The 14,751-nt window shown below is 41.0% G+C and overlaps 1 protein-coding gene across 3 annotated transcripts in view; it reads right to left on the bottom strand.

Moving 5' to 3' along the window:
* Positions 1-13,505, bottom strand: part of zdhhc5a (zinc finger DHHC-type palmitoyltransferase 5a) — a 77,621-nt gene extending 64,116 nt beyond the window's left edge. For all 3 annotated transcript variants that reach the window (XR_007813228.1, XR_007813229.1, XM_051070560.1), the window contains exons 1-7: positions 13,005-13,505; positions 7,137-9,327; positions 4,156-4,277; positions 2,877-3,034; positions 2,177-2,349; positions 1,870-1,972; positions 1,515-1,606 (exon numbers count right to left, since the gene is read on the bottom strand). Coding sequence is in view for 1 of the 3 variants with exons in the window: in XM_051070560.1 (XP_050926517.1) it covers positions 1,515-1,606; positions 1,870-1,972; positions 2,177-2,349; positions 2,877-3,034; positions 4,156-4,277; positions 7,137-7,300 (812 nt within the window). In the remaining 2 variants the exon portion in view is untranslated. The remainder of the gene's footprint in view (positions 1-1,514; positions 1,607-1,869; positions 1,973-2,176; positions 2,350-2,876; positions 3,035-4,155; positions 4,278-7,136; positions 9,328-13,004) is intronic.
* Between the last annotated feature and the right edge of the window lie 1,246 nt (positions 13,506-14,751).

The raw sequence follows: 14,751 nt of genomic DNA, 5'->3' as shown, positions 1-14,751 counted from the left end.
TTTCCAAGCGTCAAGAACTCAAATGAGAAGCGTCACCGAGAAATTCAAGGAGAGCCACACTGTGCAGAACAAGCCTGGCAGAGGTAGGAAGCCAAAGATTTCAATGACCCTGGAAAGAAAACCAGTTAGAGACCTGTCTAAAGAACCCATAAATGCTGCCAAGACACTAGTGAATGACTTAGTTAAGTCTGAAATTGTAGTCTCAAAGAAGATTACATGAATTCATGTAATCTTACCATATGTCTCCCCTTGACCAAAGCTGAGCGTGGATTGATGCTGTCTTTACAGTTTGGTTTTGATCAGTTAGGAAATTTCACACGGGGTCAGCTGATTTTTTCGTCTTACTCAGTGTACGGCGACAGGAAAAGTTCACTAGGTCCTCCAGCGTCGAGGTGAACCAGCTGAATATAAGCCACTCAAGTTGACGACAAGTGCATTGAAAAGTAAAAGCTGCTGGCCTTTACCTTTTCTTTGTCAAAGCGCCTGTTTGGCCAGTAGTTAGTAAAGTAATATTTTCAGCGTTGTCCACAGTCTCATGACATGTTTAACAGGAAGCACAGCACGCTGGTTAAGCTCATGGCAAACTGTTACTAACAGCTAAAATGAAAGCTTGTCTGTATGTAGTCTAACTGGTTAGTTTGTCACTAATCTCCAAATTTTGCAAATTGCTATAAACTTCACTCTCTTAAACCAGTAACAGTCTGAGCTGGACTGATAGGGGTCTGTATGGATAAAGATAAAATCCTAATGATACCCATCCCTACAGCTGGTTAGTGGCTTCGCCCTGACTTTAGGCAGATGAGATATTCACTGTTCAAATAACTTCATTATAAGCCTTGTTTAAGCATAAATGATTTATATATGCACCCAATAACAGAACTTAAAAAAATGCTTTTGCTCAAAGCTCAAAGCTTGTAAACTCAAGTTAAAACTGAGTTTTATCTCCTTTTGGGAGGGGGTATTTCTCTGTGTGTTTGTGTGTGTGTGTGTGGGTGTGTTTGTGTTTGTGTTTGAGGGGGAGGGGAAGAGGAGTTGATTGAGTCTGTGAGAAGCTGCCACAGAGAGGTTACAGTCAAGAGAGCCAAGAGCTGTCACAGATGATGAGCTCTGAAAAATATTATCACAGAAAATAATTAGCGTAAAAGCTTTTATTTAAAATTTTAACATCTGGGAAGTGTGAACTGTTACGCCAGCGTGTGCCCTGCGACCTGCGTTGACCCCGCGGTTGCCGGGGTCCCGCGGTCGCCGCTCCCCCGACGGGCGCCGGGTGCGAGGGCCCGTTCAACGCTGCTCGCAGCTTTAATTCAACTAGTTTTGATGTCATAAATCATTTCTAGTGTCAAACTGCACATCCATCACTTTGCACAGTGAGGCTCAAACATGGGTTTTAAATCTCTGCAAATACTCTAAGCACTCAGTGGAGACATGCCTTTCTAAAATTATATAATGCTTACAAACGGCTGACCAGAGAGCAGTAGTTAAAGAAAGAAAAAGGATAAATTTCACAAATGTACCTGGGTGCCTGTGAACTGCAGAGGACGTGAGAGACATTCTTCCAACAGCCATTGGTGAAAGGGTTAACACCTCCTCTGAACTTCCCTGTTACCTAGAGAAGGAAAACAAACACAAAGAGATACAGAGTTACATATTATACCAGTGAGAGGGATGGACTAAGAATAAAAGGTTGTTGATATGTCACAACTCTGTACTAATTACAAATTTAAACCATTTACTGTATGCACACTTACTATAAATCATCACTGTCAGATGTCATATTGTACATTTTCAAAACCAACAAAGGGTTTGTGAGACTTAACAATAATTCTCCCTGTCACTTGTGTGCGCCTCCCAAAACACTGAGTGTCCTACCTGTTCATTGGTGGTCCTGCCTCTGGCCACAAGCACTATGTGGAAACCAGTGAGGCCAGCAACAGGGATGAAGAACAGACCCGCAACACACATTACAGCTAGCCTAAGAGCACAGGAGTCAAGGAATACCTTAAAAGACCAGATTAAATGGACAGATGAAGGCCCATAGAAAGTACTTTAATATATTTAATAGGAAGCCAAGGAGGAACTTCAGTCATTGTCAAGGTGTGCAACATTGCAAGTGTACTGTCTCTGCAATCTAAAATGGACAGGACAAAAATACACAGGAAAGGTCCTTCAAGGATACGTGACAATGGCGTGCAGGCGGTCAATGTTCTGCCGATGGTAGAGGATGAAGAGAAGGCCAAACCCAAACACGGCCATGATGTGAGCAGTCAGAGACAGCAGGAAGAGAAAGAAGTAGCGGTAGTTCCTCCTGCCAATGCAGTTGTTCACCCACGGACAGTGGTGGTCAAAGTCCTGCATTATTAGTAATAGAAGACACTGTGGTAAGAAAACTAGTACAGGGAATTGCATAAGTCTGCACTGTTCAACATGATTACACTTAGCGAGTGATGTGTCAGTTCTTACTTCCTGGTAAGGACTGAAACAACTGATACTACACATAATCTTATCCATTTCAATCATTAATTGACTTCAACCTGACTCAGCCTGCTGTCACTGGAATATATGCCCTTAAGTGAGATGGGCAAAAAGAAGTCTCTGGACCTATTACAGAAACATTTTGTGGGTGCATAGTGTATTTAAGTGCTGCTGCTGGTTGTATTTCAACTCCAGTATTTTGTTCTTTCTGGGGATGAAGAAAAGCTGTCCAACAGTTGTCCAAACTTTCTTGCCATGGTCAGTGTCAATGGTGACAATGACAATGTCACTACTGACATTGTCAAAAATACCTAAACTGGAATGGCTTAGAAAATTTGACTGTGTAAATGATCAAGGTCCAATGTGATTCTATGTAAATGGTCCATGTATGAGTGTGAGCACACCTCCACACAGTTGTCACAGACGGAGCAGTGGGAGCACCGCGGTGGTCTGTAGAAGCGGCAGGTTGAACACCACTTCATCCTGACCTGGATCCCTCTGATCTCCACCGTCTTGTAGAGGGGGGCACGGAAATCGTCCTCTTTGTCCTCGTCCTCCTCGGCTGCAGAGGTGGGAACAGAAAACAGACAATCACATACCCATGCACAACCCTAAGACTGGCCATAATGGACACAAGGCATCAGAATATACAGTGCATTCACCCCTTTATCTTTCTCACATTTTGTTATGCTGCAGCCTTATGCTAAAAATGTTTAAATACTTTTTTCCCCTCATCAACCTTTATATTCAGTACCCCATAATCACAAAGCGAAAACTAAATTTTAGAAATTTATCCACAAGGAACAACTGAAATATCATGACATAGCATTCAGACTCTTTACTCAGTGCTTAGTTGAAGCACCTTTGGCAGCAATTACAGCCTCAAGTCTTCCAGGGTATGATGTGACAAGCTTTGCACACCAGGATTTCACGATTTTCTGCTTCTTCTCTGCAGAGTCTCTCAAGCTCAGTCAGGCTGGATAAGGACAGTGAACAGCCATTTTTAGGTCTTTCTGGAGATTCTCAATTTGGGTTCATGTCAGGGCTCTGACTGGGCAACTCAAGGACATTAAATTACTTTGGTGGAAAAGAGGTAAAAGACAACTGAGAGAAATGGGAGACACCCAAGCTAACTTTGGAGTGAATACTTAAGTTAATGTGATATTTCAGTTTTCTGCTTTGTCATTATGGGGTACTGAGTGTAGATCAGTTTTCATGATACTACTGCAGAAAATCACCGATTATTTTTCATTAGTCACTGATGATAACAGTATCCTGCTTGCACATTTGGAAGATTCTTTACCTACTTTATCTCTATTATTTAAATTACTCCTCAAATCAATTAATCAGTCAGTCAATTAGCCTTATCAGTTAATGTGATTGATGTGAGCTCTGATTAAATTTATAATCAAACCAAATCAAATTCTGAATTGTTATCTTCTGCCTCCACCCCCCTCCTTCCTAATACACCATGAATCTGCTTGTTTGACATTTGACTTTTTGATATTATTATTATTAAAATAGAATTAAAACTACAGGGAATCTTTTTGTGTGTGTGGATAAACAAGGATTTTATACTTTGAATCAAAAGGCTAACAGCTTTATATACAAACATACTGCAGACAGTATTTAGTAGCGTATTTGGTGACAGTATGCAGTACATTCGGCCATCCATGCACTCACCCCTTGGGAAGATGCCAGGGTCCATGAATGTGGCCATACAGAAGTTAGCCAAAACAAACAGGAAAATGACTCCATTGTAGATGGGCACAGCTACCGAGAAACGCTCTGAAAGCCACGGACACCTGAAATGTAAACAGGAAAGACGGTGTCTCACACAACGAGGAAAAACAAGGCCAAGATTCTGTCATATTTTGAGGTTTAGCTGTAATGAAGGTGAAGTTGTGGTCGCTGAAGGACAAGTTGTGGGGTCACTTGTTGGTCCTTTTACAGACTGATAGTTATGACATTCACTTCCTACCATTCTGTGAAAAATCTTAGGATCTACGAAAAAATAAACAACATGTATACTGGATTCATCCAGCTCCCCTATCATCAGAAAATGTCTCTCTATGTGGGAAGAAAATTCAGTGTGCAGTATTAGCTGCAAAATATATTGACTGTTGTCAGAAACATGCTCTGTAGTAAATATTTACATATGTAGAAGTATTAAAACTTCCCATGTTATTCTATCTATTAGACTCATTCCTTCCATGATTGTTGATATTTGAATATTATTGTATATTTATTGCTTATCATCTGCCAATGTTAAGAATTTTCTTTATTGCTTTGGGAATACTTTACCATAGTGCTAATAATATAAAGAGTACGGTCTAGACCTCCTTTATATGAAAAGTGCCTTGAGACAACTTTTGTTGTGATTCAACGTTATATAAAATTGACCTGACCCGACACCTACTGACCTGGGAACACAAAGCTTTTGGAATTGTTTTATACTCTTGCCCTGATAAATCCCTCAACACATTTTTATAATGGAGGTCTACAGAGTTCCTTGACTTCTCAGATTGGGTTTTGTCCTGAAATGCAAAGTGAAATGTGGAACTTTACATACACAGATGTGTGGCTTTCTAAACTATGTATAGTCAAGTCAATTTGAAACAGGTGGACTCAAAGTTCAAGACATATCTCAAGCATAATTTAAGTAAAAAAGATGCACCAGACCACAATGTGTATGCCACAGCAAAGTGTCTAAATACTTTTGTTAAAGTTTTTCCGCTGTGATTATGCTCTATTGATCAACAACACAAAAATTGAAGGGGTCTGAAGACTTTCTGAAGCCACTGTAGCTATTGTTCATTTCAAAAAATTCAAGGAGGTGTCTGTTATTTTTGTGTTATTCCCTCATTTTTATCAGCCATTTCATGTAATGTTGTATTAATTCACTGGTGAGAAAATGAGAGGGAGTGTGAGAATGACTGCAGGGATACAAACATTGACAGACTCAGGGAGAAAGAAACTGTGAGAGACTGGATGATGGGCTTTTGTCAGGGTGACAGATGTTGGCCTATTTTCTCCTCACTAATCTGAAGCACAGGGCTGCCTGGCGAACACATTAACCACACACACAGATTAGATTTTCTCACTTGTGTGCACACAAATACACATAGACAGGCGGGTGCATGCAAACACACAAACACACAGACTTACGCCCGTACACCCTTACCCACACCTGTCAATTTCACTTTCTCATAGCTAAACTGCATACACGTGGTTTCTCCCACAGATACTGCTTCACACGCTCCCACTCTCAACACTATTTTTTACCTTTCACACTCTCACTATGACAAATACACAAACCCACTCTAGAGTGAGGTGTCAGCAAGATTAGTGATGACAGTTCATAACACCACTGACTTAGCATTCTGTCAGAAACACTCACAGGACTGAAGGCCACACTGAGACAGAAAAATCTGAAAATAATGTTTATATGTGAAAACAACTTTCACATCAACAGTTCGGTCCACACCACAGACAAAACAAATGTCCACCCTGTAACTAGGTTGTGTGTGATGCACTCAGGATGGACAAAATTTTATTTATACAGGTCAATATAACAAATCAAAAATTTGCCTGAAGGGGCTTAACAATCCATACAGCATACACCACCCTCTGTCCTTAGACCCTTGAACTGGATGAGGACAGACTCCCCCCAAAAAAGGCCTTAAATGGGAAAACTAGAATTACTGCCTCATGGTTAAATGCCTCCATCAACCAGTCCAGTTGCACTTAATTAGCTTGTCAGTTATTGAGTAATGGCCAAAAACATGTTTTGTGCAGCCACAATGACTTTGACCACTAAAATCTAATCAGTTCATTTTTGTGCCAAATGTAATGGAATTTCCTCTAAGCATTCAACGGGACTGACAACCCGAAAACAATATGCCTCCAGCCACAACTATAACTTAGTAGACATTCAACACTAGTGCTGATTAAATGACTGTATTCATGTTTGGATGCCATGTCACTATGCCTGGAGATAGTGTATATTTAGAGCAGCTTCATAACTGAAAAAATGCATTTCTGACAGCCTTAGGATGCTCAAAGACTCACCAAATTGGCACACTCATCAGAACTGGTGAAAACCGTAGTTCTGTAGTATTTGGGTCTCCAGCGGGCTCCACAGCATACATATTATGCTTGAACTAATTAGTACCTCGATTTGATATTGCAATTGTCCATGGGTGTGGCATGTAAGCTCGCTAATTGTCGTCTGGAGCATCCTTGTGTGTGGTAAAATGGCTTGAGGGCACCCCCTAGAAAATTTGACTTTCATTTATATGTGCAAAATTTGCTAGGCATATGAAGCACTCCAAGATGTGTAAAAAGCCTTTTGTGACCAAAAACACCTGATGAATGAAAGCCCAATATTCACTCTCCTTTAAGTCATGCTTTGATTTCTATCAACTCCTGAGAAAAATATCTGGTTCTCGATCTGCTGTTTGGGCAGGTGGTGACACTGATGAGGGTTGTGGGACTGAACCAAAACAATGAGCTGAAAGATGCTAAAAGACTGAGAGAACTGCTGATAATTATGTTGGTGATAATTCATACATAACAAAGAACAACAGTTTTAAGGACACGTGAAAATTTCATTTCATCACAGGCATGTGTAAGCTAGAGACTGAGGCGCTTTTGCCACTTACGTAAAGCAGAAGAACAGTGTGGTGGAACCAACGAGGAAGAAAGTGGCTGCAGACACAGGGACGTAGCGGGAGGGTCGCAGGGGTCTGCTGGGCGGGACCACGGCGTGGGGGAGGGGTGACGAGGATGGACCCCGCCCTCCGCTCTTACTGCTGCCACCTGGCATCACTTCCTGCGTGTGGTGTGGTGTTTGTCTGTTCAGCACCTGCTGCCAAGGAATTTCTCATTCAAGTAAAATGTTTCTTTAGGTGTACTGAGCAGATCTGTAGTTTGGAAGTGGAAATGACAGACTGGCAAAAAGAATAAATGTAAAGAAAATAATTTTTTTTCCAAGTTTCGTTTTGAAGAGCTTCCTCTTGCAAGTGGAAAAAAGGGAAAAAATCTTCTACATCACCACACTGAGATGGGAGGAGGAGTGGTTTCTTGTTTTCTTCGATTCTTAGGTCAATCCTAATCAACTGTGTGTGTGCGATTAAAAGAAGCTTACAAGTCTCTCTGTTGTAAAAGCCCTGTTTCCCTGTCAGCCACAAAAACAGGTGGTAAGGCGGGATGAACAAATAAGCCACAGATTATTGAGAGGAAAAGAGTTGCAGGCACATACACAACACTAGTTTATCTGTGTTCCACCCAACATGTCAATCACTTACAAACAAAAGCCGATAGAAACTGATAATTCTTACAGATCCGTTTCCATAAGAGCCTAAAAATCAGTCTACAAAGAGTAAATCTGGTTCTTGTATAGTAAGGTGAGTAAAGGCTTTGTGAAAATCATAATAGTGCAATTAAAAGAATATGGCTGTTATTTAGATGTAAGAACAATTCATTTGGATCCTTCTGTTAAAACACAACAATTGATTTCTTTAGTGATTAAGTGCAATAAAATTCCTACCAAATCCTAAAATACAGAAAACTGGTCCAGATTGATTTGATTGGTCTATAAATGGGAGTTTAGTGAGGTACCAGAGTTGGAAGAGGTAAACCTGTTTGGTGGGAGATTGACTTGTAAGATGGAACAAACGCAATAGAAATAAATGAAATGAGGATGAGGGAAGGAGTAAAAGGAGAGAAGAGCCTTAAAGAGATCAGTCTGGGATAATAATCTGAGTTGGCTATCTCTTTTCCCTTCTCTGTGACTTTCTTCAGCTTAGAAAGAAGTGCAGATCAATACCTAAAGTGGGAAATGGGCTTGTTTGTAGCATATGGAGAGTCCTACTCATTCAAATTCAAAGTTTCCAGCACCTACAGATCAGCAGTCTGGGCAGCTGCAGCAATGTTAGAAAAGGTCTTGTAAATAAAAAATGATAACCCCTTGCTCCAGGTTAGAGAAAAAGACATTTAGCTTTCAGTCCAGGACTCGTACTAGGAACAGCAGTCTGTAAGCGGGCCAGTGGAGTAGCCTGGTTTTCCTGTGTCGGGGCATCCCTAGGCCCCGTCGGTGGCTGATTTAAACCACCTCACCTGCCAGCTGCACCAGGGATGTGAAAGTAGGAAGTGATGGTGTGGTACTTTCCAAAACATCTGGGGGAAAATCCAGTAGAACATCCATCAGTATCCATGTAAATTAAATGGTTGAGAAAGAGCTAAAATTACAGTGTTGAACTTGAGTGCTCAGGGATTATGTATGGAGTAGATATTGATATTTTCTCATGTATCCGCCAGCAATGGCAACATAAAAGAAATCAGTTCTCCCAACTGATCTCCCTGTTCTACTGTGTTGATGGACAACTGCACCAGTCAGTTATGCAACTGTCAGCCTCCCAGCAACAGGCCGTTTTCTTTTTGTCCTTGTCTTCAGAGACTTCTAGGGCCTTCCCTCGGCTTTCCTCCCCAGCAGAGAGCAGAGAGGCTTGGATGACACACTCCCACAACACACTTGCACAATTCCCAATACAGCCTCTCTGGTGCAATGGCCCAAAAATGATCTCATCAAAAATGTGAAAAAATGTGTTTTTTTTGTGTGGAAGGGAATCCTAGAGACTTTAGTATCTTGAGATTTTTTGAGTTTGAGGTATCCCTCTCCAACCTTGACAGCAGGATGCAGGCACTTTCCTCCATCGAAGGCTGAACAGAGGCCTCCTTGTTTGTGGTGCTGATGACTTTTTATGTACGGATGAAACAAAGAGGTGGCAGTATTGAGTATCAGCAGGTCATTCTGGGTCACAAACAAAGTGATGGTTGGTCAGGATGCTGCACCTACAGTAGTAATGAGAGGAAGAAAGGGTTGGTTAAAGAGCAGATACTCCAGCGTATATACATTTATTTTGCACAGAATTAACAGGTACTGTATATTACATATTTGTCCACTCCATATGACAATATGGCACAGCCACACTGACTTATAGTTCACTTACACAAGACCAAACCCCGAAACATGCCCTTTACTTGATAACAGTTCTAAGTGAAAACTACTTCCTTAGACACTTGCTAACAGTGCTGTGAATCAAAAGAGGACAAATGTTTAGGGGCGTTTCCACTGCAGGAACTTCCTCCCAGGGACTACAAACCTTTTTGAAATTTAACCTGCAGTTTGATTGCAGGAACCAGACACTAAACTCAGTTCCTGTACGATAACTCTAAATAACAATAGTCCGCTCCAGACCTATAGTTCAGGAACTTTCAAGGCAGAGCGTGGCTGAATGGAACTTTTTGGTTGAAAAAGGCTAAGCACTGTTCATTCACAGTTACGACTGACTCCTGTAAGTAGAGTAGGCCAACAGACAGACAACAGACAGTTTGATAATAATTTTACCTCTCTGCATCGTCTTCTCTTCCAAATAAGCTGACTAACAGTGTAAGTTTTAAAACCTGCCAGGTCTGACTGCTTGCGTTTCATGCCCCGTCTCATATCCATGCACTGCTATTACTAAGGGTGTATTTGCTTATTTAATGTGGTTAGCTTAGGCAGACCTGGCCAAGCTCATATATCAGCATCAGCACATTGATGGAGAAGTAACAAGAAATTGCAGTTTGAAGGAATTTAGATGCAATGTCTCCATTACATAGTTTGTCAGAAGCAAGCTGATTTTTCAACCCCCCCAAACTAAGGAATTTGTATCAAAATTGTTTAACAAAATTACTATAAGCCATGTTTTCAAACTCCCAAATACTGATTTAAGTATCAGCGACCAGAAACCCATCATTAATTAAGCTATAATGACAGTAATGTGTCATTTATTTCCTTGCTCCAGCTCAAAAAACCTAAAACACAGGTGTAAAGGCATCCCTGGGTTGCTTTCATGCCTGTAGGTGGCGTAACCTGTGCTAACACAACCAATGCAGGGTTTGGAGCTTCAGCAGTGTCTTCAGCAGGTAGTATTAAAAGAGGAAATACTGGAAATAGGCAGTGAATGCATGGTCAACTGTATACTTAATTATTAAGGTTAATAACAATTTTAAAATGTGTATCTTCAACTTTGGGATTTGGGATTAATAAAATCAAATTCAAAGTATCAAATTTTTACTTTTTACAGGTGATGGGGAGTACTATTGCATATATGGATAAAAGTTAGCCTTATGTGACTCCACTATGCAAAATCAGGTACATTGCATCAAATGATGACAGCTGTGTCAGCATTGGCTGGGACCAAAGACTACACAGCAGACTAAATTAGCTGCTACTGGCATTACACACCCAAATCTCTGACTGAACTGTCAGTGGTCAAGTGGCACTGTGGGTAATGTAAGCATCAGGTATTGACAAAGACAAAGTGTGTATAAAATGTAGAAGATTATATTTCTGGTTCTGCTTCAATGATTCTAATACTTTTTTCCCCAAACTGTTCATGAGCCTGACAATCTGGGGTACTCTTGAGGTTTAGTTTCAAGGTGGATTCTTCTTTTGTCAAACATGTTGGGCATGAAAATAATTGTTAGTTGCAGCCCTAGTAAAGACTCCAGGTTGTCTTGCACTGAGATTTCATTTTCAATTACTTAACGTAAAAATAACTTGCATCACACAAAACCTAAGGCATTTCCATGAATCCAAACAAGTTGCTCAAGTTACCAGGTTAAAGCTGAACTCAAGATTTCAACCCTGCAATCAATAAGTAGACAAGTGCACCTGTTCAGGTTATGCATGATGGATGGACCAGTCTTCCTACACTTTTATCAATTACTGCTGCCCCATTCATCAGCATGAATCCAGTGTATTTAAGTCTTTTCAAACCAGTCTTCAGAGTAACAATTTCAAAGAAAATATACTCTCTGAATTGGCTTAAACAAACTCATGCCCAATGTTCAGGTGTGGAGAGGATTTGAAAAGTCTGATAGCACACACATGCAACTTGCCATGCAAACATGCAGGACTATAAAATATTGCTTCTTGTTCGTTATTCAATATTTGCCTAAACTTGGCCACATGGTGGTGGGCCACATTATGCCATGTCAAGACTAACATTTGGTTTGTAAATGGACCTAGTGCTTCCAAGTAGCGTGATGCCAAATATTGAATATACACTCCTGTACAATAAGGGATACATCTGGGATTGCATTTATGAGAGGATACCATTCAATAAATCACTGCCTAACACACGGAGGACCCACAGATAGTATGGGATGGTTTATCTTAATAGGTGCTCTTAATTAAGATACGAAATAGTCATTTTCTCATTCAACCATAAGTCATTTCCATGTTATCTGATCAATACCGTGCATCCTTACTCCCATCAGGCAGAATCTCTAACCTCCATTTCTGCAAATGCTAGAAAATCACCAGACACAGTGGCACCTCCTTACATGTAAAGGAGCCTACAGCATTGCCAGCACCTATACGCATGAATACTGGGCGTGTATGGCCCGCTGCAGTCACAGCAGCGGCAGTTAGATCCTCGGTATATGCACCAAACCCACAAAACGATGTCTTTTAGCTACCAACAACCCAATTTCATGACCACGCGTCTCCAATTTGGGATTGCCAATTTACTGAAAATTTCGGTTGAAATTTTGTTTTAATGGAATAGCTTACTAACGTCTTAAATGTAGGCAGAGGATGCTTGACAGATACAGCTGAACCAGGTGACATGCAAACCCTAGTTGATTCAGTCTGACGGCCCAACGCTTGGTTTGACAAGTCAGTGGACACGATTCAGCCTCGCAAAGACGTGCCATTCTTTTTTAACAGGGATACACGGTCGCACCAAACTGCACAGAAAAACTAACAATATCCTGTGATTATAGTGATAAGCAAATGGACAAGTTTTAACATATAAATTAAGCCCCTTTCTTGATCTGTGTGGAGTTCATTCTTTAAATCGGTGTGCACACAGACGATATTCGTGCAGTGGTTTCTGTGTTTGATAACCGATAAGGAAATCAGCAGTCTCCTGATACATTTCGGTTAACGTCCTGTACATACAAGTAAGCGATATGCAGTCCACATTGAACAGTGGGTCACACTGAAACCGGGGTGGGGACTCACAGCTAGTGGGGACGATAGTAGCAGTACGTACCTGGGACGGGGAGCAAAAACATGCCACAATTTAAATTCGTACGTTAACGTCGGTTAGCTTTTCTTAGAATGCCGACTACACCGAGTCCATAATGATGAAATGAAAGCACGTTAGGGTGGAAATAATCAACGTTACTGAGTCACAGTAGCACGCACGCTAATGGGAATTCTAACGTTCAAAAGCTTCATCCTCGCTATTGTGAACTAACAATTTAGAAAGGAAAATGTGTTACATCTAAGCATTACACCAAAGCAAAACGGTCCATGGTTTAGCCGACAATGTTAAATAGTGGCATTGGTAATGCTCAGCATAACGTTACTGTATGAGCTTCCTTCCCATGTAACATTACCATTAGCCAGCTTTAAGCTACTCAGGTCTACATTGGTTAGCCCTAGCTGGCAGCAGGCTAACAATTCATCTCACCTGCGAGGGGTTTCACAATTACTCAGGGTCCAAACACGGTGAATGGGCTGTACCAGTCTCAGTCGTGCTGTTTCCTCCTCGGACTAGAATCCACAAAGATAACTCGTTACATCCATTATTTTCCAAGTGAGAGTCATTCAGCGGTGGCAGCAAGCGCCTGTACGTGTCTTGCTCTGTAGGTTAGCTTTCCCAGCGCCAGGCTAATTTACAGTTAAATGGTTGGCTAGCTAGCCAGGCACCGATACGTCTGGCGTTATTTTACTACAGGCAGCTAGCTTAACTAAATGTTAGCTTGGGGTGGAAGCTGCTTGGTTTTTAACATCTTTAAATAGCTAGCATCCGTCTGCAGGCCGCTCCACCTGTACGGAAGTTAAGAAGAAGAAATTTGTATATTTATATATAATCCCATGAGAATTATGTGCTCCTCTCACATATCCATAAATATTGGTGGCCTAGTGATCACCAGAGGCCGACATATTTGTCAGTACTACTAAACTCTGATGCCAGAGTCCAACAGCAAAATTGTCGTGAATATAAATAGCACTGATTGGACGACAAGGGTGTCAATCAAGCCGCATGCGTATTCTTATTGGTTCTTCAGCCATGATCCCCACCCAACAGTGCACGTAATGATTGCACTAAATCGTGATTAAATTAACCCCCCAGTACAGAGAGAGTTGCAATAGATAATAAACCTTGGTAATATATTTTATTGTCGCTAAGCATGGTTGGCACGTAAGCTGTCTTTGACATGAGGTTTTAATCCTCTCATGTGACACACTGACACAGTAACGTATGTTTGTGTGTGTGTGTGTGTGTGTGTGTGTGTGTGTGTGTTGGGCGCGTGCGTATGTGGCTGTTTATCCTCATTATGTGGGCACCAAGGCACTTACAGTAAAGTGCGCTTGGACTTACACACACACACACACACACACACACAGGCTATACAATCACAATGGGGAGATTAAAATGACAGCAGGGACTATGAGGATAAGCCCACACAACCAAGCTCCTCATCAACACACACACACACACACACACACACACACACAGTGTGAGCCACAATCCACAATTCCATGTATGATTTCCTGGTGGCAGGATTTCAGATTTGGTATTATTTTGGAGATTGCATGTGTTTCTGTGTGTGTGTGTGTGTGTTGTGTGTGTGTGTGTGTGTGTTAGCCCCTTGGCAGTTGGCATGAGAGTCCATTAAGCCGTTGAACTAAAGGGGCATCACAGCATTGAGAAAAACATTTTGTTGTGATGACCTATTTCCCATAGGGGGTTGAACAAAGACAACTGTTTTTCAGTGTGTGCAGAAAAGCCTGAAAGGATATTTTGCATCTCCTCATATCTATTGTATTACAATACTCACCTGTCCATACAGAGTTATTGGTCTGCACATACATGTAGTTCTCTAGGGTCTTTTATTTCATTTTCATTTCACAACTCCAAGAGACAGGAAAAAAAGCAATTCATAATCACAGCAGCAAGGAGAGACCTGCCCCTTACTCAAAACATAAAAATAAAAAATAAATCTATAGACAGTGTGTCTAATGCAGTTACTTAACAGCCAATGCTTACATGAGTTACTAAAGTATGGCAAAATATGGCAAAATGAGCAGTACAGAATTCTCATTGCCTTGTAACCTACCCAACTTTGCTTTCTTTGAAACAATAATATTCTTAGACACCTTTATTTTTATATGAGATTTGTCATTCATTATCATACCAAATAATTTAAATT

The sequence above is a fragment of the Lates calcarifer genome, linkage group LG5 (assembly GCF_001640805.2).
Source record: "Lates calcarifer isolate ASB-BC8 linkage group LG5, TLL_Latcal_v3, whole genome shotgun sequence".
In the NCBI taxonomy this organism is placed as follows: Eukaryota; Metazoa; Chordata; class Actinopteri; family Centropomidae; genus Lates; species Lates calcarifer.
Note: the sequence above shows the minus strand (reverse complement) of the source record. Positions and strands in the feature narration are given on the sequence as shown.